This window comes from Sorex araneus, chromosome 3 (assembly GCF_027595985.1).
Source record: "Sorex araneus isolate mSorAra2 chromosome 3, mSorAra2.pri, whole genome shotgun sequence".
Lineage (NCBI taxonomy): Eukaryota > Metazoa > Chordata > Mammalia > Eulipotyphla > Soricidae > Sorex > Sorex araneus.
In genome coordinates this window covers 184,945,937-184,973,155 of record NC_073304.1, presented here as the reverse complement: position 1 = coordinate 184,973,155, position 27,219 = coordinate 184,945,937, and the positions used below count along the sequence as shown (strand labels likewise).

General features: G+C 46.9%; 2 protein-coding genes across 6 annotated transcripts in view; both read right to left on the bottom strand.

The window, feature by feature from the left end:
- Positions 1-752: 752 nt before the first annotated feature.
- On the bottom strand, positions 753-4,538 carry VAMP2 (vesicle associated membrane protein 2). The gene is made up of 5 exons (XM_004604844.2): positions 4,382-4,538; positions 3,752-3,872; positions 3,160-3,318; positions 2,997-3,048; positions 753-2,410 (listed from the first exon to the last, which is right to left on the bottom strand). Coding segments are annotated over exons 1-5 (351 nt in total). The 5' UTR covers positions 4,384-4,538; the 3' UTR covers positions 753-2,393.
- The window catches only part of TMEM107 (transmembrane protein 107), a 31,532-nt gene continuing 8,064 nt past the window's right edge, over positions 3,752-27,219 (bottom strand). For 2 of the 5 annotated variants that reach the window (XM_055130065.1, XM_055130066.1), the window contains exon 6: positions 3,752-3,872. Coding sequence is in view for 2 of the 5 variants with exons in the window: in XM_055130064.1 (XP_054986039.1) it covers positions 24,845-25,001 (157 nt within the window). In the remaining 3 variants the exon portion in view is untranslated. Of the gene's footprint in view, positions 3,873-16,109; positions 17,129-17,650; positions 18,346-24,506; positions 25,002-27,219 lie in introns of those variants that run through there. The other 3 variants (XM_004604843.2, XM_055130067.1, XM_055130064.1) reach the window with 3 other exon arrangements.

Here is a 27,219-nt window from a genome sequence, read left to right as displayed (position 1 = left end):
CCTCTAGGTATTTTAAAAACTTTCCTGATAGTTCTTAGGAGCTGACAGATTTGGAGAACACTATCTAGGATTCCTATAAAGCTGAATCCCTCATATTGGCTAACCTAAAACTTTCCACTCTCTGATGAATAGATAGGTACAAAGATGTCACCATCCGGCATCAAAGACCTGAAGGTGAAGACGGTTTAAGTGAAGGGGGTCTAGAGTCACCAAATAGTGCAGGCCTCTGGGCTAGATCTCTAAGGTGATTCATTAACTTACTGGGGGGAGGATGCCTCCACTGTGGCGCTGGGAGCCAAGGGGGTTACATGACAGTTCTCAGGCCATGGGTTAAAATTCAGGGCCCTGTACATGTTCTCGTGAAACTATCTCCCTAGCTCCCAGTGAATTACTTATTAACCCCTTCCAGATACTGGTATTGTACTAGGATCGTCAGGAAAGAATATTTCACACATGGCCAACTACAAAGGAGTAAATGACCTGGGAAGCAACTTCAGAGCATTTGGGAGTTACAGGAATCCAACAGCAGATGATTCTAAGCAGGGGGAAAGTTGTGAAGTCCACCTCACACGATAAATCCAAGGTGCTCTCCTTCTTGGTAGCACATTCTGGGAATAACAACTTTGCCCTGCCAAGGTCAGATCCTCTGGCAAAGCTCAGTGTCTTTTCAATGTATCTTCTCAGCCTCCCAATGATGCCTGTAGATCCAATGCCCCTCCCACGGGTTAAAAAAAAGCATCTTAGACAGCACCTTTATTACTCATTACACATTTATTGTACATTTTCACAATCTGGATGCGCCACAGAATTGGGGGCGTGGGGTGAGGGAAGGCGGGTAGGGGACACTGGGATCATATGGGGGGGTCTAGAACACAGCACCCCCACCCCCAGCATCTCTCCCCACCCCTTAACACCACAGCTTAGCTCTTCCTGCTCCCCTCCACACAGAAACCTTGAGTGTGAGGGGAAGAATAATAATTTAGGGGATCCCCCTCCAGTGGTAGGTTAAGGAACTGCACCCTCAGACCCCTAAAATTGTGCCATTGAAAAATACATTATATCCTTCCTCTATCACTATACCTAAGGAGACAGCTCTCTCTGGGTTCCACAGCCCTAGAGAGAAGGCAAGCATCCTCATCTTCCAGCAAGTCCTAAACACACATTGGCAGTGACTAGTACCCCCCAGAATTCAAGGGGGCAGTCAGAGGAGCTGGGCAGTGATGGGGGCAATACCCCCCAAATTGGGGAGTAGGGTTTACAGTCCAATTCCCCAGCAGGGATAGGTCAGAGGGGTTTTCAGGCAGAAACTGGAGGGCTTCTCTGCTCTGCCCTGCCCCTCCCCAAGGCAGTGATGACCCCACACACACTGGTAGCCACCTCTCCCAAGAGAGATCAGATTGTGGCCAACCCCCACAACTCTGATGGGAGGAGGAGGCAAACTAGGCAGATGGGAGAGAGGGAGACCCCATGGGAATGTCAGTTGAGTGCCCCACATGAAAACTGGGGAGCAGGAATGTGGGTAAGAGATTCCAAGTGGCAGAATTATTGGTCCATCATAACACACTGAACTCCAAGACACTTACACACCAGCTGGGGAGAGGGTGAGGAGGTCACAAGAGGTTTGGAAAATGGGGGTAAGGGAAGCAAACTGGACTAGAGACCATAGAAGGGGCAAGAATAGCTGACTCCCCAAAATCTTGTCCCCACCACCTCCAAGTAATGTCATGCAAATCAAAGTGTGAAACAAGAACCAATGGATACTCCAGTGCAGGAAAAAAAAAAAAAAACACAAACTGAAAGAATGAAAAGACAGGACAAAAAATTTTTTAAAGAGTATGGTAGAATGCAAAATGAATGCTAATTAACAAGCTGGAAGCTCCCAAAATACCTTGGGATTCTTAGGACCAGTGGGCCAGTCTCAGAGCCTTCCAGTGATGCAGCGATGCACCTAGACAGGCCTGGACAGTTGTTTTTTGTCTTTGATCTTGTAGGGGATTGAGGTACGGGTATGGGAAAGCCAGGGTGGGAGGAAGGGTCAGTTAAATCAGAAGGGAGAGAAAGGGGGACTATTGCATAGCAGATGCAAATGAAGGGAATTCTGGGCAAGAAAAGAGGGAAAGGGGAGGAAGGAAGAGAAAGATCGTGATGGGAACCTCAGGAAGGGGTATTAAGGACAACCGGAAAAATCTTCTAGTAATAAAACTACAAACAGACCAAATATATATATTATATATGTATAAATAACAGCTGGCTATTTACAGGGGGGCACACACACGGACACACACACACACGGATCCGGAGGGGAAGGATTGGAAGATATGGCTGAGAGGTGGAGGAGCGGCTTGGGATGGGGGGAGAGGCCCTTCTCTGGGCAGGGCAGGATCCTCAGGGGTTTAAGAGCTGAAGTAAACTGTAGAAAGGAAAAGAGAAGGAAGAAGGAGAAGGGAGAGAGAGAAAAGAGAAAGCAGCGCGTCAGGCCTGGCCCTATTTCATTCCTCCCCACTTCCCAGCTGAGTGACAACCCTTCCACCCCTTGTGCCTCAGGCTCTCTATAAAACAAGGGGATTAGATAAATGGCTTCCAAGGTCTCTTCAACTCCATCATATGGCCGTGGGAGCACAGTCCCTTACCCTGAGTCTGAGACCACAAGTTCTTTAGGGGTTGGCTTTTTAGCCAACTCCAAGCCCCTGGGCATTTTCTGTTCTCCCACTCCCCGATTCCAGCGTTCCCAAATTGGGCTCTGAGGTCCAGAAGGGTCCTCAAGAGAACAGTGGTGATCCAGTTTTCCTGTTCCCAAAATCTTAACAAATTGCCCAGAACCAAACAAAGTGCAGGCCAAAAACCAAGGTTTGGGGGCTCTAGATGAAACATAAACTGCCATAGGCAGTTATATTTGCTCTCAGCTCATCAGTAAAAACTGAGTGACCTTTGAAAGCCAAAATTTCAAGGGGAAACGTTTCCAGTGAAAGGGCCCTAGTCACTTGTGCCCTACTCACCGATGATGATGATGAGGATGATGGCGCAAATCACTCCCAAGATGATCATCATCTGGAGGAGAGAAGGGAGAGCCGGGGAGACTAACCATAATACCTCCATTCCCCCCCCCCCCCCCCCCCCCCCCGTCCTCCTGCCTGCCCTCTCACCTATTCCCACCCTTACCTTGAGGTTTTTCCACCAGTATTTGCGCTTGAGCTTGGCTGCACTTGTTTCAAACTGGGAGGCCCCTGCCTGGAGAGCATCGGCGCGATCATCCAGCTCTGACAGCTTCTGGTCCCGTTCCAGGACCTTGTCCACGTTCACCCTCATGATGTCCACCACCTGGGGGAGGGGGCCACGAAGCAGGTGGTGTGCTAAGGACCCCCTCAAAAAGAACACTCCACGGGAAACATAAGAAACATGCGCCCGATGCTGCCAGGCGATCGTGCAAAGGACACATACAGAACACACCCAGTGGACCTGGGGACATGCAAGCACACATCAGGTGCACGAAGCCCAGGTGTCGGTCGTAGCAACCCCCTTCATTTACCGGTTCACAGGCAGCCAGCAGTGCCCATCTACATCGTCTGAAGCACCCCAGGCTAGCAAAACTAACCACCCGATGCCAGCTGACAGAGATGGGGCATGGTGTGTCTTTGTCCCCAAAACTCAAACGGGAACTGCCAACAACCCCAACCCAAGATGGACCCCCACGCCGGTTTGCCAAACCCAAGGGTCCTTCCGCTGCCTTTGACACCCCCCCGCCCCCACTCACCTCATCCACCTGCGCCTGAGTCTGCTGCAGTCTCCTATTACTGGTGAGGTTCGGAGGGGGCGCAGGGGGGCCGCCCTCCCCGGCAGGAGCGGCAGGGGGGGCGGTGGCAGCTGTAGCTGACCTGCCGGATGGGAACAGGATTAAGCCCAGGCCTGGGACTCCGCCCATCCGCCTGCCCATCCATCCGTCCGGCCTTCCTTCCTTCCTTCCTTCCTTCCTTCCTTCCTTCCTTCCTTCCTTCCTTCCCCCCGCCAGGCCGCACGGAGAGACGGGACCCCGCCGGCCCCGCCGCCCATAGGCTACGTGACCTTGAATGTGGCCCCTTCCCCCTCTGGGCCTCAGTTTCCCAGCCTGTCAACTGAGGGCGACCTCACGGACTCGGTCCGGCGCTGACCCCAAGTGACCGGCCTCAGCGATGACAGGGGCGCGGCGGAAGGGCGCCGGGTTCGCGGCGTCCCCGGCCATCGCCCGCCCCGCCAGTCGGGGCGCGGGGCTGTCCCGCTGCCGCGCGCGGTCACGGGCGCCGGCCGGGCCTCGGGCAGCGGCGGAGCCCCGCGCCCCCGGCGCCCGTTGCCACAGAAGGTGGAACCCCGGCAGGGAGCCTGATGCTGGCGCGGGCGGCCGACTCACATGGCGGGGCCGGCGGGCGGACGACTTGGCAGCGGCAGTGATGGCGGCGCCGGCGGCTGCGGCTCGCGCTACCTCCGACTGGCGTTGGCTGCCCGGACGGGAAGATGGCGGCCGCGCGTCACCTACATCCGGGGACTGCGGGCGGGGGGCGGGGCGCGGCGGCGGCCGGACGCGCGGAGCGCGGGGGCGGGGCGCGGCTGAGGCGGCGCGGGGGCGGGGCGCGGGAGGCCGGGCGCGGCCGAGGCGGCAGGCCCTGCCCCGGGGCCCCCTCGCGCCTCCCACGGCGCCCGCGGGGCCCGAGCCCGACCGCCCAAGGTCCCCCACCCCCCACCCCACCGGTCTGGCCAGTCCTCAGCCGGCCCACGCCTCTCCCATTGCGTCAGCTCTTCCCTCGGCCCTGGAACCTCACGCTGCGCCTGGACGCCTGCCGGGAGCTCTTGCCAGGGCTGGAGGGTGGGAATCCCACGGGCTACGTGCAGGGCCTCAGGGCCGTGTGGAGGCCGGGAGCGGCCGCTCCTGTCCCGAGTGGGGCCCCAGCCCATTTCCCGGCAGGTGGATGTCTCCAGACGCCGGTGGGGCCCCTGAAAAGCGGATGGGGCAGGCGCCTGGCTTCCCTTTCCCGTCGATCAATTGCGGCCAGTCTCGAGGCCCGACCCCGCCAGTTTAGAACCCCAGAGAGGCCCCAGGGGCACGTGGCTGCGAGCCGGGCTGCTTCATGAGGTGACATCAGAGTGCTTGGCCTTTGATCCCCTTTATCTCTTTTTTTTCCCTTTTTGAATCTAGTCTACGACTGCCCCTGCAATAGCCAGTTTACATGGGATCACCCTCATAGATGTGACCTAGGGCAAGTTAGGAACTTATCTCTGGACCCAAAATATATTACATATGTGGGCTTGACCTGAAACTTGGTAGGAAGAAATGTTCCACTCCCTGACTGGCTTTATGTGGTCCTCCAGCATCTGCACACCCATGCACTTTGCTTATCCCAACAGATCTCACAAGCAGAGGATAGGATGGGGCTAGGTGGGCTGGCTAGACTGTGGGGTCCAGGCAAGAAGCAGGCATTTTAGGGAAGGAGTAGCAGCTCTTCAGCAGAAGGGCTCACTGCATCCCTGGAAGTGGTGCCCCACTAAAAGAAACCAGCTTTCCCCTCCCCCACCTGGCTTCCAAGGGCCTTCTGGTGTGAGAACCTCCCCCAGGCTGCACTACACCGCCTCCTCTCAGCAGAAGCCTGGGGATTAACTCTGTCACCAGAGGTGTCATTTCCCCACCAGTTGCCTGTTGGCCGGGGTGAGTGAGTGGGGAGCCAAGTGTTGGGTGAGGGGACGCACCAGAGCTAAAATGTGATGCTCTCAGCTCCCTTCTCCTTCCCTGGTCCTTGTCCTTGTGCTCTGATGCAGAATCTCAGGAAGCTCATCCCATGTGAAAAGGAAGGAAAAGGCAGCTTCCATGAGGGTTTCAACCAGCTGTAAGGTGTTAACTCTTGCTTTTTTGGCCAGAGATGTTGAGAAGAAAGCTGCTAAATTCTAAGGGTTCAGGGGAGAGATGGCATAGCAGGGAGGGCGTTTGCGCCCCCTTTTAATAAATTCTAAACATTTATACTGAAATGTCTAGGCTCTGGATATAAAATAGGGAAGGTTAGGGGCTGGGGAGGTGGCTTAGCAGTAAAATGCAAGTCTTGCATTGAAGGGGAAGGTAGGGAATGAGAGGGAGAGACAGAGACACAGAATTGGAAAGAGGTAAAAGTAGGGGATCCCCCTGACAACACCCAGCCTTAATACTTAGTTATTAAGAGTGCTGGTTTTCCCTGCTGGCTGAATCCAGAGACACTGAATTTTTTTTTTCATTGGGGGTGGGGAGAACTTGCCAATGCTCAGGGGTTACTTCTGGAATTACTCCAGGCGGTTCTCAGGGACCATATGGAATGTCAGGGGTTAAACCAGGGTTGGCCACATGCAAAGCACAAACACCCTCCCTGCTGTATTGGCCCCTCCAGGGGACATTGAAAGGACAGAATTTGGCATAAATTCAGGGAACTAAGACCATGGGTGTGGCATAGAAAGCTAGTACATTGCTATTACTATTGGATCTGTAGGGCAGCAACAGCAGCAGAAATGATAACACATATAATCCAGGGAGATGGAGATGAAGGAGATTTATCTCCAAGAGAAGCTTCTCACTGAGCACCTCTCCCTTCTCACTCCACCTATGCTATGGAACACCCCAAATTTAGATCAAAAGTGGAGATGGGAGTAGATGATTGAGCTCCTCTGGAAATGAACAAGAAAATATACTCTTTTTTTTTTTTTGCTTTTTGGGTCACACCCGGCAATGCACAGGGGTTATTCCTATGGGATGCTGGGATTCAAACCCGGGTCGGCCGCATGCAAGGCAAACACCTTACCCGCTGTGCTATGACTCCAGCCCCAAGAAAATATACTCTTCAAGCAAATAGAACGGAGACCCAAATAAGGGCTAACTTTTTTTTTTTTTGTCTGCTTCAGGAGTTAGTAGCTGAGTCTCTGGGTACCACTTTTTTTTTTTTTTTTTTTTTTTGCTTTTTGGGTCACACCCAGCAATGCACAGGGGTCACTCCTGGCTCATGCACTCAGGAATCACCCCTGGCGGTGCTCAGGGGACCATATGGGATGCTGGGATTTGAACCTGGGTCGGCCGCGTGCAAGGCAAACGCCCTACCCGCTGTGCTATCACTCCAGCCCCTCTGGGTACCACTTTCAAGACTCAATCATTGAAAAGAGTCAGGGTTTTGTACTGTATCTGGCTGGTGTTGCTCAGCACTGACTCCTGGCTCTGTGTTCAGGGATTGCTCAGGCTGGGCTCAGGAGAACATACAGCATGCCAGGGATCAAACCGAGCTGGCCTCATGTAAGGCAAACACATACAAGGCAAATAATCTTTCCGGTCCCCAAGTTCATTTTATTTTACTTTTTGGCTTTTGGATCACACTTGGTGCTTGGGGGACCCAAATATGGGATACTGGGGATTGAATGGGTCATGGGTCCGCTTGCATGCAAGGCAAATGCCCTGTCCATTGTACTATCTATTGCTTTTTCTTTTGCTTTTTGGTCAGACCCACCTGGTTTCAGGGCTTGCTCCTCGCTCTTCACTCAGAGATCACTATTAGTGGGGCTCAGGGGACCAAATGGAGTGAACCCGGGACAGGCACGGACAAGGCAAGTGCCTTATCTGATGTACTATTTTTCTGGTTTCTTTGTATGTCTTTTTTTTTTTTTTATTAACTTACAAAAAAAGTGACTGCTTCTTTCTAACAAAATATTAAAACATTAGACATAAAGCCCTTATCTCACTTTCCTTTTGGTTTTACTTTCTCAGAAGGTCTTACATATATTTTTTGGAGAAAGTGGTGTTGTTTTCACTTCAAACATGTAATATCTTGAACAAGGCATGTGACTCAACAGTAGTCTTGAATGTGGAGGATTTCGGTTCAATCCCCAAGACACACAAACAAAAATAAATCAAATACAATATCTCCTGTGAGCTCTGTGAGTATATATATATGCATATATATATATATATATATATTTTTTTTTTGGGTTTTGGGTCATACCTGGTAATGCTCAGGGGTTACTCCTTGCTCTGAACTCAGGAATTAGTCCTGGCAGGATACTGGGACTTGAACCCGGGTTGGCCGAGTGCAAGGCAAACGCCCTACATGCTGTGCTATTGCTCCAGCCCCTGAGGATATAGTTTTAATTCAATATTGCATCTTTAAAAGGTTTTATATATAGATATATATATTCCTATGTATACATATGCCTATCTATATATATGTTTTGTTTTGGGCTCACACCTAGGGATACTCTTGGGCCTATTTGGCAGTGTTTGAGGATAAAACTGAGGACTATAGCAAGTAAACCCTAACCCCCACCCTCTGTCCTATCTCTCAGTCCCTCAATATTATATTTTATACTAGGTAATATGTAACAGAATCAAAAAGTACAAAGAATAGTGAGCCCTTGTTCTAAATTATTCGGCAAGACTAGTAACTCCCAGAAATTAGAATGGTTGGTACAGAAACAAAGACATACTTTTTTATTTTCATTTTTATTATTATTATTATTACTATTACTATTATTATTATTTGGTTCTTTGGGGACACACCTGAGAGTGCTCAGGGCTTATTCCTAGCTCTGTGCTCTGGGATCACATGAAACCATATTAGATGCAGGGATCGAACCCAGATTGGCCACATGCGAGGCATGCACCCTAACTGCTACACCATTGCTCCTGCCCCATTTTCCTTTTTTAAAATAAAAAGGGGGGGGGCTATACACAGCATCCCATACAATCCTCTCCAGGGCTGATTTCTGAGTGCAGAGTTGGGAGTCATACTGAGCATCATCAGGCATGGCACAAAAGCAAATAAATTAAAAAAATTTTTCCAATAATAGTGAATTTTGGGGGATTTTTTGGGTCACACCCGGTGCTCAGGGGTTACTCCTGACTCTGCACTCAGGAGTTAGTCCTGGCAGTACTCAGGGGACCATGTGGGATGCTGGGGATTGAACCCAGGTCGATTGCACACAAGGCAAACACCTGACCTGCTGTTATTATCGCTTCTGGCCCCTAAGATTTTTTTTTCCACTACCTCTCTTCCAGATATATTCAGGGATTACTCCTGACAAATAGTAATAAAATAAAATATAGTGTCACTCCTGATCACTTCTGGGTTGGGGACTCTGTACATGTGCTGAGGACTGAACCAGTCACCTACATTCAAGGTAAATAAGCCTTATCTTCTGTACTGTGTACTCTGTCCCATTACATTAACATATTTTTCAACCAACACTTTTCTAGGGATAGGGATAGGGATAGAGATAGCTACACCCGGCAGTGCTCAATGGTTACTCCTGACTCTGTGCTCAGGAGTTACTCCTGGAAGTACTCAGGGGACCATATGGAATGCTGGGGATTGAGCCTGGATCTGCCACATACAAAGCAAACACCAAACCTACTCCATGATCAACCACCTCAAGCCTATAGCTCCAGCTCCCTTGATCAACACTTGTAATATATATATATATATATACATATATATACATATATATGTATATATATATGGAATATATGAAAAGCAGTACACAAAATTTAGAGACTTTCCTCAAATGTCTGCTAGAGCTTGATTCACTGTTTTCATTGGATGGTGCTGTGGGGTCACACTCATGGTGCTCTCCTGATGTGCCAGGGATTGAGCTGAGTTAGGCAAGGCATAAACCTTAAACCCCGTGTACCATTAATGTCTTTGGCCCAACCCTCCCCCATTCATATTTAACAGGGAACCAACAAGAGGCAGATTAGAAGAGTGTGGAGAGGAAGTCCCCATAAAAGACTGACAAAAGAAGTCAGTTTTAATCCTTATACTATACCCTCAGCCCTGGGGGGCGCTGGAGTGATAGCACAGCAGGTAGGGCATTTGCCTTGCACGCAGCCAAACTGAGTTCGATTCCCAGCATCCCATATGGTCCCCTGAGCACCGCCAGGGGCGATTCCTGAGTGCAAAGCCAGGAGTAACCCTTGTGCACTGCCAGGTGTGACCCAAAAAGCAAAAAAAATAAATAAATACTATACCCTCAGCCCTTTTATCACTCTTCTTGTGTTTAGCTAACTTTTAGAAGAGAATATAAATGCTCATGCCTGATCTTCCATATTTCACCAGAAATCCTACCACAGTTTAACTAGCTCTTTATTTATTTATTTATTTATTTTTGGGTCACACCCGGCGATGCACAGGGGTTACTCCTGGCTGTGCACTCAGGAATTACCCCTGGCCGTGCTCAGGGGACCATATGGATGCTGGGATTTGAACCCGGGTTGGCCACGTGCAAGGCAAACGCCCTACCCGCTGTGCTATCTCTCCAGCCCCTATTTATTTATTTATTTATTTTATTATTATTATTATTATTATTTTACTTTTTGGGTCACACCTGGAGATGCACAGGGATTACTCCTGGCTCTGCACTCAGGAATCACCCCTGGCAGTGCTCAGGGGACCATAATGGGATGCTGGGAATCGAACCCGGTCAAGGCAAACACCCTACCACTGTGCTATTGCTCCAGCCCCTGTTTCTTTATTTTTGTTTTGGGGCCACACCCTGGTAATGTTCAGGGATTACACCTGGAATGAATACCTCCATGACCAACCACTTAATGTCTTGGTTTTATATTTGAGGAAATAAAGGCTCAGAGAGAGCATCTTGATAGGGTCTTTTTATTTTTATTTTTATTTTTTTTTTTTTTTTGCTTTTTGGGTCACACCTGGCGGTGCACAGGGGTTACTCCTGGCTCTGCACTCAGGAATCACTCCCTGGCGGTGCTCAGGGGACCATATGGGATGCTGGGAGTCGAACCCAGGTCGGCCGCGTGCAAGGCAAACGCCCTACCCGCTGTGCTATCGCTCCAGCCCCGATAGGGTCTTTTTAAATCGTTAATCAATTTTTAATTTCACACATAAAATGATAACTGTATTTTGGTGGAGGGGAGAGTCACACTCAGCAATGCTCAGGAGTTACTCCTGACGCTGCACTCAAGAATCACTCCTGGCAAGGTTCGTGGTGCTCAGTAGACTAGCCAGGGTGCTGGGTTTCAAACCAGGGTTGGCTGCATGCAAGTCAAGCACACTACTGTGCGATCAAGTACCCTAATGTACTATCTCTCCAGCCCTCTAGAATGAAAACTTTTTTTTAAAATGGGGGCTGGAGCTATAGGGCCTTGCACATGACCAACCTAGGCTCAATCCCCAGTATCCCATATGGTCCCCTGAACACACTGCGAGGAGTAATTCTTGAGTGCAGAGCCAGGAATAACCCATGAGCATCACTGAGTATGGCACAGAAATACATAAATAAATAAATAAATAAATAAATAAATAAATAAATAAATAAAACCTGTTTGTGGGAGTGAAGAAATAGTACAATGGGTAGGATGTTTGCCTTGCATACAGGAAATCTAGGTTCAATCCCTAGCACTGCCAAGAGTGATTCCTGAGCACAGAGCCAGGAGTAAACCCTGAGCATTGCCAAGTATGGCAGCCCCCACAAAAACTCTTCACAGTGAGTGTGATTGACAAGAAACCACAAATGCCTTTTTTTTTTTCTCTCTAATGGATGTTAAGCCTAGAGCCTAGCTAGTAATCGATGAGCCAGGTAAACTCCCTGAGTACCACTGTGTGTAGCCCAAAAACAAGCAAACAAAACCATTGTTTAACTGAAAAGACTTGGGTTATAGACCCAGTTCTTTCCATTTGTATCTTGTCCCAAAGTGAACAGCTTTTGGGGCTGGAGTGATAATTGAATAACGGGTAGGGCATTTGCCTTGCACGTGGCCAACCTGGGTTTGATTCCCAGGATCCCATATGGTCCCCTGAGCACCGCCAGGAGTAATTCCTGAGTGCAGAGCTAGGAGTAAACCCTGTGCATTGCAGGATGTGACCCAAAAAGCAAAACAAAAAAAAGAGTGAACAGCTTTCTCCTTGGGCCTTTTTTTAACTTTTTGTTCATTTTACAATGCCAGGCAGGTACCAGTATCAAGAGTCTATTATTAGGGCTTGAGCAATAGTACAGTGAGTAGGGCGTTTGCCTTGCATATGGCCAACCCAGGTTAATTCCCCAGCACCACAAGCACTGCCAGATGTGGCCCCAAAACCTAAAAATATATTTTTTAAAGAGTGCATTATTAGATACATGAAAAGAGATCATTGAAACACAGTATGTTTATCCATTATAGTTCTATAGAGCTAAAAAAAATTCATCTGGAGAGATAGTACAGCAGGTAGGGGGCATTTGCTTTGTATGTGTCCAACCTGTGTGGTTTTAAATTTTGTTTCCTTTTTTATGCCACACCCTGCAGTGCTCAGGGCTTACTCTGGACTCTATGCTCAGGGATCATTTCTGGCAGACTTGGGGACGCATATGGGTTGCCAGGGTTAGAACCTAGGTCAGCTAGGTCCCTATCTTCTAATATCTCTCTCTATTATCTCCCTGACTCCATATCACCTTGCAATTACTTTTGTTGTTTATTTGGGGCCACATCTGGCAGTGCTCAAGGCCTTCTCCTGGTTCTGCCTTCAGGGATCACTCCAGGTTGGCTTGGGGGATCATATGGGGTGCCAGGATTGAACTTGGTTGGCCATGTGCAAGGCAAGTATCCTACCTACCTACTTGTATCTCTCTGGCCCCACACCTTTTGATTTTTTTTTTTTTTTTTTGGTTTTTGGGTCACACCTGGCGATGCACAGGGGTTACTCCTGGCTCTGCACTCAGGAACCACTCCTAGCGGTGCTCAGGGGACCATATGGGATGCTGGGATTTGAACCCGGGTTGGCCACGTGCAAGGCAAACGCCCTACCTGCTATGCTATCACTCCAGCCCCCCTGATTCTTTTTTTTTTAGGGGGTCACACCCGGCAATGCACAGGGGTTTCTCCTGGCTCATGCACTCAGGAATTACTCCAGGCGGTTCTCAGGGGACCATATGGGATGCTGGGAATTGAACCTGGGTCAGCGCATGCAAGGCAAACGCCCTATCCGCTTGTGTAAAACACAAAAATAAAAAGAAAGGGCGCGCAGGCGGCGAGGCAGGCGAAGGAAGGAAGAAGGCCAAACTGGTTGCTCGATTGGTTTATTTCATGTCCATCTCCATTCTCCTCTGATTCTCCTCCTGCTTCTTTCTCCCCCATCCTACTTCATTCTCTCTCTCTCTCTGCCTCTCTCCCGGCTCTCGGTCTCTCTCTCGATCTGTGGATCTGGCCCCCGTGGATCTGGCCCCCAACCCACTCTTACAGCCTAGTTAAATCTCCACAGCATGAGGGGGTTGGGGCATACACATAGGTGTGGTCAGCAATAGGGTAAGGTTCTTTTCCCTCAGGGGATGCTTCTCCTAGGACTTAATTCTCTTTCAGCAGGAGGATCCACCCAAGGGCAGAGTCCCATGAATGTGTTTCTCTTCTCCTCAGCCAGCAAACATATAAGAATTCATAATATTAATTATTTTGTATGGACACAATAAGAGATGCATTAAAGCTTATAGAATTGCTCTCCTGGGGCCATCTCAATCTCAGACTACAGTGCTCAGGCCAGATCAGTCTTTCTTATCCCTGGCAGGGTCCCAGTCTCATAATTACTATTGGATCATGACAGCATTTGTCTATGATCAAGCTCTTAACTTATAGTTAAGAATTAGGCACTTTGGCCAGGCCCATCTCGATGCCAGGGTAGCACATAACTCACCGCTTGCCCTGGATCCTTCCGGTCCCACGTCGGGGACCCTACTTTGGGGTGCTAGGAACTGAGGGCAACTGAGGCTTAAGTGGAGAAAGCAGATGCCCAGGAGGGAATAATATTCGAGGCCAATTAAGTCTTAAGTTATAAAAACATAATATTGTCTTCTTGTGGGGCTGGAGAGATAGCACAGCGGGTAGGGCATTTGCCTTGCACGCGGCCGACCCGGGTTCAAATCCCAGCATCCCATATGGTCCCCTGAGCACGGCCAGGGGTAATTCCTGAGTGCAGAGCCAGGAGTAACCCCTGTGCATCGCCAGGTGTGACCCAAAAAGCAAAAAAAAAAAAAAAAAAAAAAATTGTCTTCTTGTGTCTATACAAAAAAGACATAGCTTTAAAGTAAATTATTCAAAAGGCATAAAGAGGAGAGAAAGGCAATGTTATAATATTCAGTGTCCTAGGAAGTTCTGACCTTACCAATTAACAGAGTTTGATTAAGGGAAGAGCAGATAAACTGGTAGAAATGGTTACAGATAAACAAAGGAATGGGAGTGACTCGGGAGCACTTTGATGGGTGTGACTGATAAACCTAAGCTCCTAGTGGCAAGGGGGAAAGGACAAACCAATGATATCCAACACCCACTGTGCTATTGCTTTATCCCTCACCTTTTGATTCTGATAGATGTTATGATCCAGACACTTGCCAGAATAGCTCAAATAGATTTAAAGCAAAACAAAATCTTTATGCTCACATAACTGGAACGTGACTGGAAACAGGATCCAGGTGTTGAAATGACATAATCAAGGATCTGTTCCCCAGTGTAAATTTAGCTCTGCTAGCCTCTGCCTCTGATGTTGCTTCATTTCCAACAAGGAATATTAACAACTACAGACTCATATTTTTAAAATATTATCGGTTGCTGAGTGCCCTAGAACAGATGACTGGTTGAAGAAACTCTGGTACATCTATACAATGGAATACTATGCAGCTGTTAGAAAAAATGAGGTCATGACGTTTGCATATAAGTGGATCAACATGGAAAGTATCATGCTAAGTGAAATGAGTCAGAAAGAGAGAGACAGACATAGAAAGATTGCACTCATCTGTGGAATATAGAATAATAGACTATAAGACTAACACCCAAGAATAGTAGAAATAAGTACCAGGAGATTGTCTCCATGGCTTGGAGGCTGGTCTCTCATTCTGGGTAACTCAGGGAAGGGACCACCAAGTAAAATGTGGTTGGAGGTCATGTGGGGGAAGGGTGAGGCAATCGGAATACAGACTAGAGACTGAACACAATGGCCACTCAACACCTTTATTGCAAACCACAACACCTAATCAGAGAGAGAGAACAAAAGGGAATTCCCTGCCATAGTGGCAGGGTGGGGTGGGGGGAGCCGGGACTGGGGAGGGGGGGGAGGGATGTTGGGTTTACTGGTGGTGGACAATGGGCACTGGTGAAGGGATGGGTTATCGAACTTTGTATGGGGGAAACATGAGCACAAAGATGTATGGATCTGTAACTGTACCCTCACGATGACTCTCTAATTAAAAATAAACTAATAAAAAAAAAAAAGAAAAAAAATATTATCGGTTGCTTGGTTTTTTTTTTGGCTTTTTTGGTCACACCAGGCGTTGCACAGAGGTTACTCCTGGCTCATGCACTCAGGAATCACTCCTGGTGGTGTTCGGGGGACCATATGGGATGCTAGGATTTGAACCCGGGCTGGCCGCGTGCAAGGCAAACGCCCTACCCGCTGTGCTATCGCTCCAGCCCCCACCCTTGTTCTTTTTTATAAATATATGTGGTTCAAATTTCCAAAACTTCAAAGAACATATGAAGAAAATCTTTCTTCCAGTCTTATACCCCTCAACAAGTTTTTCAAAGATGTACTTCTTTACAAAAACACCAAAAACATGGAAGCAAACTATTATGAATACTTTTATGATTAACTGTTGCTGCTTTTCATGTATCTTGGAGATGTTCTAAATCTTGTATAGGTTTATTTTTTTCCCTGACTGTATAAGTATTGCACTGTAACACAATTTAACTATTCCACCCTTGAGAGACTATAAGATTGTTTCCAATCTTTTGGTAGTACAAGTAGAATTGTGAAGAACAATCTATACATTTTCACTTCAGCTAATAGAGGGCCAATTCCTAGACGTGAAAATCCTAGGTTAAAGGGCATAGTGTATATGACTTTTTTTTCCTACATCTTTTTCCTTTTATTGAAAAAAATTTTATAAAATAGCAGTTAATAAAGGCAAATATGGATTTACCAGTGGAAAACAGACATTATAAAACTTAAATTCCAGGGGCTGGAGCGATAGCACAGCAGGTAGGGTGTTTGCCTTGCACGCAGCCAACCCGGGTTTGAGTCCCAGCATCCCATATGGTCCCCCTAGCACCACCAGGAGTAATTCCTGAGTGCATGAGCCAGAAGTAACCCCTGTGCATTGCCAGGTGTGACCCAAAAAGAAAAAAAAAGCAAAATTTAAAAAATGTTTTATGAAGTTTAACATTGCCTTGATACCAAAAGTAGGCAGAAATAGAATACATACACACAAAGAAAACTTCAGGGATTGGAGAGATAGTACAGGAAGTAATGAACTTGCCCTGCACACACCTAACTGGGTTCAATCCCTGACACCACCGATGGTCCTCCAAGCATGGCCAGGAGTGTCCCCTGAGCACAAAGCCAGGAAGAGCACCTAAGCAAAAATAAGGTGTTGCCCAAAAGCCAGATGGAGAGGAGAAGAAGCAGCCCTAATAACAGCAATTAGCTAACAGATCAAAATTGGAAAAGAAAACCTAAACTATTACTATTACAAATGACATGATAAATATATAGAAAATTCTGAAAGCTTATCTTCCCCCACGAACAATTTTAAAAACAATATACCAGTACCAGAAAGTGTCAGGCTACAAAATCAACACAGAAAAATTAGTTGTACTCATATATGTAAGCAAAAAACTAAGAGAAAAAAATACATAAATAATGCAAGTGCCAAAGAGATAGTAGGTAAAACTGTCTTGCAGGCAGCTTCTCTGGGTTTAATCCCCAACACTGCATATAGCACCTGAGCCCTACTAGGAGTGATCCCTAAGCACAAATCCAGGAGTAAACCCTGAGCACTGCCTGATGTGTCCCCTCAAACACCCCCCCCCACACACACACACACCTTTTGGGCAGGAGAGATAGCACAAAGGATAGAGTGCAAGAGTGCATGCTTTGCATTCTGGAGGCCCAGCTTTGATTCTCAGCACCACACGTCTCCTGAGCACTACTGGGAATAACATTGCTGGGTACAAACCTCCCCAAAACAAACAAACAAAAATTAAGTTTTGTTCAATAAATATCAAATATGGGGCCAGAGCGGGTACTTGCCTTGCATATAGTCCACCTGGGTTCCATCTCTGGCGTCCATAGTGGCCCCCTCACCTCACCAGGAGTCATTCCTGAGTGCAGAGCCAGGAGAAATCCTGAATATTGCCAAGTGTGGCCCAAAAACCAAAACCAAAACCAAAAAACAAAAAAATATCAAATATCTAGGAATCAAGTTAAGAAAGAATATGAAGGATTTACAGATCTTATGAAGATGTGAAAATGTCACTTCTAAAGGAAATAAAATGGGGCTGGAGTTATAATACAGCAGGTACGGCACTTGTCTTACATGAAGCCCACCTGGATTCAATCCCCAGCACCCCATATAGTTCCCCAAACCCTGCCAGGAGTGATCCCTGAGCACAGAGCCAGGAGTAAGCCCTGAGTGCCACTGGGTATAGCCCCAAAACAAAAGCAAAAACAAAATTCCAGGGGCCGGATCAATAGCACATCGGGTAGGGTGTTTGCCTTGCACGCGGCCAACACGGGTTCGATCCCCGGCATCCCATATGGTCCCCCAAGCACTGCCAGGAGTAGTTCCTGAGTGCAAAGCCAGGAGTAACCCCTGAGCATCGCTGGGTATGACCCAAAAAGAAAAAAAAATTCCAGTGGAATTCTTCAAGGACATAGGAAAAACATTACTAAAACTTTATGGAGCCATTATATCCCCCATAGTAAAAGCAATTCTGAGAAAAAAGATTGCCAGCAGAGTAGTTTTCAATTTAAGTTTTACCATCAAACTATAGCAATCAAACAAGTAGTAATTGGATAAAAGCAAGATATTCATTCAAACCAATGGAATAGAATTGAGAACCCAGAAGTAAACTCTTATATATTTAGACAATAGTTTTATGGCAAAGGAGCAAGGACAATATAAGAAGGAAAGAAGTGTTTTCTTTAATAATAAGTGTTGGAAAAACTAGGCAGTCACATGTAAATTGATGAAAAAAAAAAAAACAAAGAATTGGATGTTAAATCCAAATTCATAAAATACTGTAGCACTGTAGCCACGTTGTTCATTGATTTGAACAGGTGGGCACCAATAACGTCTCTGTTGTGAGATTTGATGTTACTGTTTTGGCATATAAAATACACCACAGGTAGCTTGCCAGGCTCTGCCATTAGGTTGGGATACTCTCAGTAGCTTGCCAGATTCTCCGAGAGGGAACGGAGAAATCGAAACTGGGCCAGCCGCGTGCCAGGCAAACACCCTACCTGCTGTCCTATCTATCGCTCCAGCCTCATAAAATACATTGAGGAAAATAGACAAAATATTTGATCATTTTCTCTTCAGCGGCTCTTCAATGATTTCATTCTATTGGTAAGGAAAACAAAAGCAAAATAAATTAATGTATTACATCAAACTCAAAGCTTTTTTTTTTTTCTTGCTTTTTGGGTCACACCCAGCGATGCTCAGGGGTCACTCCTGGCTCTGCACTCAGGAATTACCCCTGGCCGTGTGCTCAGGGGACCATATGGGATGCTGGGAATTGAACCCGGGTCGGTCGCATGCAAGGCAAACGCCCTCCCCGCTGTGCTATCACTCCAGCCCCCAAAGCTTATTTTTTTAAACTTAGATTTTGGTTTATTTTATGCTTAATTTATTTGCAGGCCATAAATATTTGCTTCCTCAGTTTCTTCTGTGATATCTTTTTCCTCTGCGCAACTTCCTCTTCAGGTTTGGGAACGATTTGCTCTTTTTTCAATAGGGTTCATCTCAATGTGGCAGGGAGAATTCATGGAGGGTTTAATCCTTGCACATGAGCCCAGTACATTCTGCAGTACATGTTGGGTACTTTCATTCACCTGAATATGGTCAGTGACCAGACAGTCTACAACCTAAACCCTTAAGTTCAGCATTCTGCTCTGCATTTTTAAGCATGCACAGTAAAAATTCAGCACTTTTTTTGGGCTGACAACCTCATGTCTAGCCCACTATTTGGCCTAGGCAGAATTCCCAACGCCACCATTGTAATGCCAGAAGGGCACACACTGCTTCTTCATATATTTAGTGGCTTTTCAGATATTCAGATGGCACAAGCCTTTTCCTAAGTGTTCTTGAAATAAACACCCAGATTTGAGTCTCTGGACTAGCATGATTTTGAATTTTGTCAGGTTTTCGCAGTCCAGTGAATAACCAATCATCTCCAGACCACCTAATGCCGCTCTGGGAAGAGGAAGAATGATGGTTACTGGGAAAATTCTTTTTTTTTTTTTGCTTTTTGCTTTTTGGGTCACACCCAGTGATGTGGTGTGACCCAAGGAGTGCCCTATCCACTGTGCTATCACTCCAATCCCTACTGGGAAAATTCCTGAGGACTAGAAATCTCTCAGAAGCCCACCAGGGGTAATTCCTGAGTGCAGAGCCAGGAGTAACCCCTGTGCATCGCCAGGTGTGACAAAGAAAGAAAGAAAGAAAGAAAGAAAGAAAGAAAGAAAGAAAGAAAGAAAGAAAGAAAGAAAGAAAGAAAGAAAGAAAGAAAGAAGGAAGGAAGGAAGGAAGGAAGGAAGGAAGGAAGGAAGGAAGGAAGGAAGGAAGGAAGGAAGGAAGGAAGGAATCTCTTAGAAGAGCCATGAGTGAAATGAACAGTCTACTAAGGAACGGCCCTCATCCCAACTCAGGGCTTATCATTTCTATTCCTTTATTTGCCCCCATCCCAACTCAGGGTGCACTATTTCTCTTCCTTTACTTTAAAGGATTCTCTTATCTTCTTTCTTCTATTGGGCGGCAGGGTTTAGGAGTCACACCCAAAATTCCTGGATGTGTGCTCAGGAGTAACCCCCTTGCATGCTCAGGTGAGGGGATATTCAGTGACGGGGATCTAACCAATGTCAATGAGGCAAGTCCCTTAACTCCTGCACTATCTAATTCTGTGCTCCCATATCATACCTGCCCGGCTTGAAGGACATATTCCTTAGGGGTAATTCCTGAGTGCATGAGCCAGGAGAAACCCCTGTGAATCGCCAGGTGTGACCCAAAAAGCAAAAAAAAGAAGAGAATGCAGGCTGTATCCTAGCTTGCCCCAATAGGAAGGGAAGATAGCTCAGATAGCTCAGGTATAGGGGTGCATACTTTAAATATCTAAGGGCCTGAATTCAATCCTTAGAGCTGCACTGACTCCCAAGCGCCACTGGGTGTAGCCCTGGACATCCCCAGCACTCTTGGGACTGAGAGTACCATATCCCCAGGATGCAGAATTGAACTATCAAGTCAGTTGGCTGAATATTACTGGGAATGGCCCCTGGCCCTACTGAGCACAGTCCCCCAAAAAATACACTCCCCCCAAATATATTAAAAACCTGCTCCCGGGGCTGGAGTGATAGCATAGTGGGTAGGGCATTCGCCTTGCACGCAGCCGACCCGGGTTCGATTCCCAGCATCCCATATGGTCCCCTGAGCACCACCAGGGGTAATTCCTGAGTGCAGAGAGCCAGGAGTAACCCCTGAGCATTCCCAGGTGTGACCCAAAAAGCAAAAAAAAAAAAACCTGCTCCCTAGAGGCCAGGAAAATAGTATAGTGGGTAGAGCGTTTGTCTTGCTCTACAAGACAAATGCTTTGGTGGCTAATTTAGGTTCAATTCTGGCCACCCCATATAGTCCCCCAAGCCCGAAGTGATTCCTGCGTGCTGAGCCAGGAGTAACTCCTGAGCACTACCAGGTGTGGCCCCAAAATTGTACTATTTCTCCAACCCAGGAACACATATTCTAAAAAAAGAAAACCTGGGACTAGAAAGATAGTACAAGTGACAGGGTGCTTTCCACTTAGGTGGCAAACCCAATTTTGGTCTGTAGTACTCCATGTGGTCCCCGAGCACCACCAGAAGTGACCTCTGAGCAGAGCCAGGGATAAGCACTGAGCACTGGTAGGTGTGGCACAAAAAACAAAACAAAATTCTTTTTTCTTTTTCTTTTTGGGTCACACCTGGTGATGCACAGGGATTACTCCTGGCTTTGCACTCAGAAATTCCTCCTAGCAGTGCTCAGGGGACCATATGGGATGCTGAGAATTGAACTCAGGTTGGCTGCATGAAGGCAAACACCCTACCTGCTGTACCATCGCTCCAGCCCCAAACAAAATTCTTTTAATCCTCTTGCGAGAGAGAGGGAGAGAGAGAAAGACAGAGACAGAGACAGAGACAGACAGAGAGACAGAGAGAGAGACAGAGACAGAGAGGGATTAAGTCACTTGCATGCAGACAATCTTAGTGTGAGTCCCTGGCACCATGTAAGAATTCCCCAAGCACTGGCAGGAGTGATCCCTGAGAACAGTCAGTAGTAAGTCCTGACCACTGCATGGTATAGTCCACCCCCTGAGGGGTTGGGTCACACTTAGAGATGCCAGGGGTTACTCTCACTCTGCACTCAGGAACTATCCGAGTGGTGCTTGGGGGACCATATGGGATGCTGTGGATCAAACCTAGGTTGGCCATGTATAAGGTAAATGCCCTACCACTGTACCCCCTCCACACACACACACACACACACACACCAAATTCTTAAAACTCAGAATTAAGAGTATGCTGTGGGGGAGGGGTAGAGAAAGGGAATAAAATAAAGGGTCTAATGGACTATGGTGGAGAATTTGTTTTGTTTTGAAACTACACCAAGCAGTGCAAGGCTTACTCCTGATTCGCACTCAGGGAGCACTTCTGGTGGCGTGGGGAACAATATGGGATGATGGTGAATGAACCCAGGAGTGACGCTTGCCTTGTTTGCTGTTCTATTGCTCTGGTCCCCAGGGAATATTTGCATTTGGTAGTAGGAGTAGTACATCCCTAAAGCATGTAATATATATATATATATGCATATATATATATTTTTCGGACAATACCCTGAGATGCTGAGGTCCATATAGAATTTATTGTTGCTGGCCTTTGGGCCACAGCCAGCTGTGCTTAGAGCTCATTCCTGGTGGTGCTTAAAGGACCATTTGCAGTGCCAGAAATCCAACCAGATTTCACAGTCTAAAACCTTGTACTATCTCTTTGGCACTGTGATTTTATTTATTTATTTATTTATTTATTTTTGCTTTTTGGGTCACACCTGGCGATGCATAGAGGTCACTCCTAGCTCTGCATTCAGGAACTACCCCTGGTGGTGCTCAGGGGAACATATGGGATGCTGGGAATCGAACCCGGGTCGACCACGTGCAAGACAAATGCCCTACCCGTGATTTTTTTTTTTTAAGTTACTCCCTCCTCTTCCCTCCTCACCACCTCCTCCCTCCTCCTCCCTCTTCTTCCTCCCACTCCCCCCACTTCTTCTTGTCTCTGTTTTTGTTTGGAGGTCACACCTGTCGATGTTCAGAAGTTATTCCTGACTCTGCACTTAGGAATTACTACTCCTGGTGGTGTTCGGATGACCTATGGGATACTGGAGATTGAACCCTGATTGGTTTTGTGCAGGGCAAATGCCCTATCTGCTCTGGTCCCAAAACCAAGTCTTCAGTTTTTTTGTGTTTTTTTGGTTTTTTTTTGCTTTTTGGGTCACACCTGGGGATGCTCAGGGGTTACTCCTGGTGGTGCTCAGGAGGCTATTTGGGATGCTGGGGACTGAACCCGGGTCAGCTGTGTTCAAGACAAACACCCTATTTGCTGTACAATTGCTCCAGCCCCTCTTCAGGGTTTTTTGCCTTTAGAAGAAATCTTTTTCTAGAAAAGCAAATTTAAAAATCCAATCAGCAGGGGGCAAGAAAGACAGTACACTTGCCTTGCATGCAACTGACCTGGGTTCCATCCCTGGCATCCCGTATGGTTCCCTGAGCACCACCAGGAATAAATCCTGTGTGCAGAGCCAGGAGTAACCCCTGAGCATGACCCCCTGATCCCTCCTCAAAAAAAAAATAATAATAGTGATCTAGGGCTAAAGGGCTGGATATACACAGGAGCCAGGAGCCAGGGAGCCTTGGGTTCAATCCCAGCATTAGCAGAAGTTTCACACTGCACCAAGTTCAGAGTACAGCCCTCACACCAAAAAGTAAACAAAAACCTTCAAAATCTCTTTAGACAAAGAAACTCCCAAAAGATACAAAGGAGTGGGGGAGGGTTGGGAGGCGAGGTTCAAATACTTGTCTTGCACGCGGCCAACCCAGAACGCCAGCAAGAGTTATCCCTAGGACCAGAGAGATAGCATAGCAGGTAGGGCCTTCGCCTTGCACACGGCTGACCCAGGTTCGATTCCCGGCATCCCACATGGTCCCCCTTCATCACCAGGAGTAATTTCTGAGTGCAAAACCAGGAGTAACCCCTGAGCATCGCTGAGTGTGGCCCAAAAAGAAAAAAAAAATGATCCCTGAGCACAGTCAGGAGTAAGACCTGAGCACCTCCAAAAGTGAACTCAAAGCTGTTGGGGCTGGACTGAGCTATCAGGGCAAACCCTTGTATACTGTACCGTATTACGGACAGGAACATAGGAATTCATGATAATGGGCGAGATTTCTTGTGTGTCCTGACTGGTTTGGACGAAGCGGAACATTTTCCCCCTTCAAGCTGCCTTCTGAAAAATAATTTCAGTATATTGAAAAGAGCAGTTTTCCTTCTCTCACTGAAGCCTGGCCGGTCTTTGACATGCAGATCTAAGGTGTTAGCCAGGCCTGACCTCTGATATTGCAAAATGCAGGCTCTGGCCCAGCCTAGTCTTTGGGATGTAGATTTCAGGTGCCTGCCCAGTTTGTATTTAAAGTGTAGATTTCAGGTGGCAGCCCAGCCTAGTCTTTGGGATGTAATTCCAGGTGCCTGTAGCCCAAGAAAGGTTTCAGTTCTGGCTTTGTATCTTTTCCCCCTGAGGCTACAGGCCTACAGGTACAAGGAAACAATATGTTTCGCTGTCTCAATGTTCTTTCTGTAATTTTCTTTCATGTCTTTGATATCACTGTATCGTGCCTTTTGAGGTACCATGATCAATAAAAGGAGACTACAGAGCTCTCTACCTTTGCCAAGAGTCAGAGAGAACCTTGGTCCTCCACGAAACACATTTCTTCCGGGTTCCTTATCTCAGTGCTTCCTAACATTCATGCAACACAAAGCCCCTCCAAAATAAAAAGGATACAAATTGGGATGATATCCCAGTCTGTATTTCCCAACTTCAATGATAAGACACCCCCAACAAAATTCATTTGTTTTATTCTAGCTTTGTTATATTTTTCTGATCTACAGAATCTAGGATTGGGTCTGCAGTTTGCTCTCATTGTCTCAGCTCTGGACTAAAGGCTCACAAGATTTAAATTTTAGAAATCAGCAACATATCAGTTGAAGACAAAAAATGATGGTCACCCAAGAAGTAGTGGTCACCAACCATCAACATTTAGGTACTTTTTGTATATAAGTATGTATGTGTAGTGCCAGTAGTCAAACTTGAGGCTTCATACATGTGAGGTACATTCTTTACCACTGAGCTATATTCCCAGCCCAATGACTAACATTTAAAGGAAAAATTAAAAAGACAATCAGGTATTATGTCTTCAGTGACTGAGAGACTGTAATTACTCAAATTTATTGGGTTTTGGACTAACAGTGCAAACAGTCAGAGGTAAAAGCAGGGGAACCAGCTTCTAAGGCCAAGGATGAACAAATTTCAAAAGAAAGGAGTACTCAGAGGCTGGAGCGATAGCACAGTGGTAGGGCATTTGCCTTGCATGCAGCTGACCCTGGTTCGATTCCCAGCATTCAATATGGTCCCCCGAGCACTGCCAGGAGTAATTTCTGAGTGCATTAACCAGGGGTAAGCACTGTGCATTGTCGGGTGTGACCCATAAAGAAAAAAAAAAAAGAGTGCTCAATATAATATATCACTGTTACTGTCATCCCGTTGCTCATCATTTGCTTGTGCGGGCACCAGTAACAACTCCATTTTGAGACTTGTTACTGTTTTCGGCATATTGATTATGCCTCATGTAGCTTGCCAGGCTCTGCCGTTCGGGTGAGATATTCTCTTGCTGTACATAATTCAGGTTCAAGGCTGAAAAACAATCTCTGGATTTAGGAAGAAGAAAATCAAGGTGATGAGAAGATTCTTGGGATAATCAGGAAGGAATGCACTGGTAAATGTTGAACAACCAAGTCTCAAACATAAACACATAGAGGGGCTGGATCGAGAGCAGAGCGGGTAGGGTGTTTGCCTTGCACGTGGCCGACTTGGGTTCAATTCCCAGCATCCCATATGGTCCCCTGAGCACCGCCAGGAGTAATTCTTGAGTGCAGAGCCAGGAGTAACCCCTCTGCATTGCCAGGTGTGACACAAAAAGCAATATATATATATATATATATATATATATATATAAACACATAGGGGCTGGAGAGATAGTACAGAGGGAGGGCATTTGTCTCACACACAGCCAACCTGGTTCGATCACTGGCATCCTATGTGGTCCCCTGAGCACCCTTGGGAGTAATTATTTATTTATTTTTTTTGCTTTTTGGGTCACCCGGCGATGCTCAGGGGTTACTCCTGGCTCTGCACTCAGGAGTTACTCCTGGCGGTGCTCAGGGGACCATATGGGATGCTGGGAATGGAACCCAGTTCAGCTGTGTACAAGGGCAAACGCCCTACGCACTGTGCTATCACTCCAGCCCACCACTGGGAGTAATTCCTGAGTGCAGAGCCAGGAGAAAGCCTTGAGCATTTCTGGATATGGACCCAAAACAAAAACAAACAAAAGAAAGCATTATGGGGGCTGGAGGGATAGCACAGCAGGTAGGGCGTTTGCCTTGCACGCGGCCGACCCGGGTTCGATCCCCGGCATCCCATATGGTCCCCTGAGCACCGCCAGGAGTAATTCCTGAGTGCAAAGCCAGGAGTAACCCCTGTGCATCGCAGGGTGTGACCCAAAAAGAAAAAAAAAAAGCATTATGGATGCATATAGCTTGTTATAAATTTTACCAATTAAAGACTACGTAAGGGGCTGGAGCAATAACACAGCAGGTAGGGCGTTTGCCTTGCACGTGGCCAACCCAGGTTCAATTCCGAGCATCCCATATGGTCCACTGAGCACTGTCAGGGGTAATTCCTGAGTACAGATCCAGGAGTAGCCCCTGCGTATCACCAGGTGTGACCAAAAAAAAAAGTTAAAAAGAAAAAGACTATGTAATAAAGGGCACAGAGGATTGTCAACAGGCTAAGCACATACTTTTTTGGGGGGAGGGGCAGGGGCAGGTGCACACCACAGTGGTGCTCAGGGTTTCCTTCTGGCTCTGTACTGGGATGCGAGGGACACTCATATAGAATGCCAAAAATTGAACCCAGTGGGCCCTGAGTACAGAGCTGTGTTTGCTTCCTTGCACCATAAAGTCCCTAAGCCTTGGCATCATTGAAAGCAACTGTGGAATACAGAACCAGGAATAGCATAACCAGATATTATAGTGCCAGGGACTGAACCATCAGGATCTCATCCTGGGCCACATCCCTGATGCTACAATAGTTTTTATTCTAGATTCCACTCATATTCACAATTTTGTAGTTTTATCCTCACTACAAATATTTCAACTTCAATATTTGTTGATATTTTTGTTTGTTTTACTGATTTGGCAGGGGCGGGGCTCATCTCTGTGCTGGAGGGTTTGTTTCCGGTGTTCAGGGGACCATACAGTACTGAGGATTGAACCTGGTTCTCCAGTTTGCAAACCTTTGTTTTGAGCCTATCTCTTCTAGTTTCTTTGCTTAAAAATTTTTACTTGCATTTTTGAATAAGATATAAAATGAAGACATGTTGAAACTTGGCTCCTCAATGACTTCACTGATTCTTTTTATTAAATGTTACTAGTTTCCATATCCTGCTAGGATATCCTCTAGACATTTTTATGTTATTAACAATGAAATAGTAAGACATACTTTGCCTTTGTTTTGGAGGCCGACCTGGTAGTGCTCAAGTGACCCTATGTGGATCTGAACAAGGGCCACAGTCCCTTGGCCCAAGACACGATACTTTTTTTTGTTTTTGAGCTACACCCAGCAGTGCTCAGGACTTTATCCTGGCAGTATGGGGGACCATATGTGGTATCCAGGATTCAAACATGGATAGGACCCATGGAAGGCAAGTGCTTTATTTCCTCAACTATTTCTTCAGGCCAAGACACGCTTTTTCTTGTTTGTCTTGTGGCTATACCTGGCAGTGCTCAAGGTTGACTCCTGGCTCTGCTCAGAGATCACTCCTGACAGACTTGGGGGACCATATAGGGTGCCAGGGATGGAATC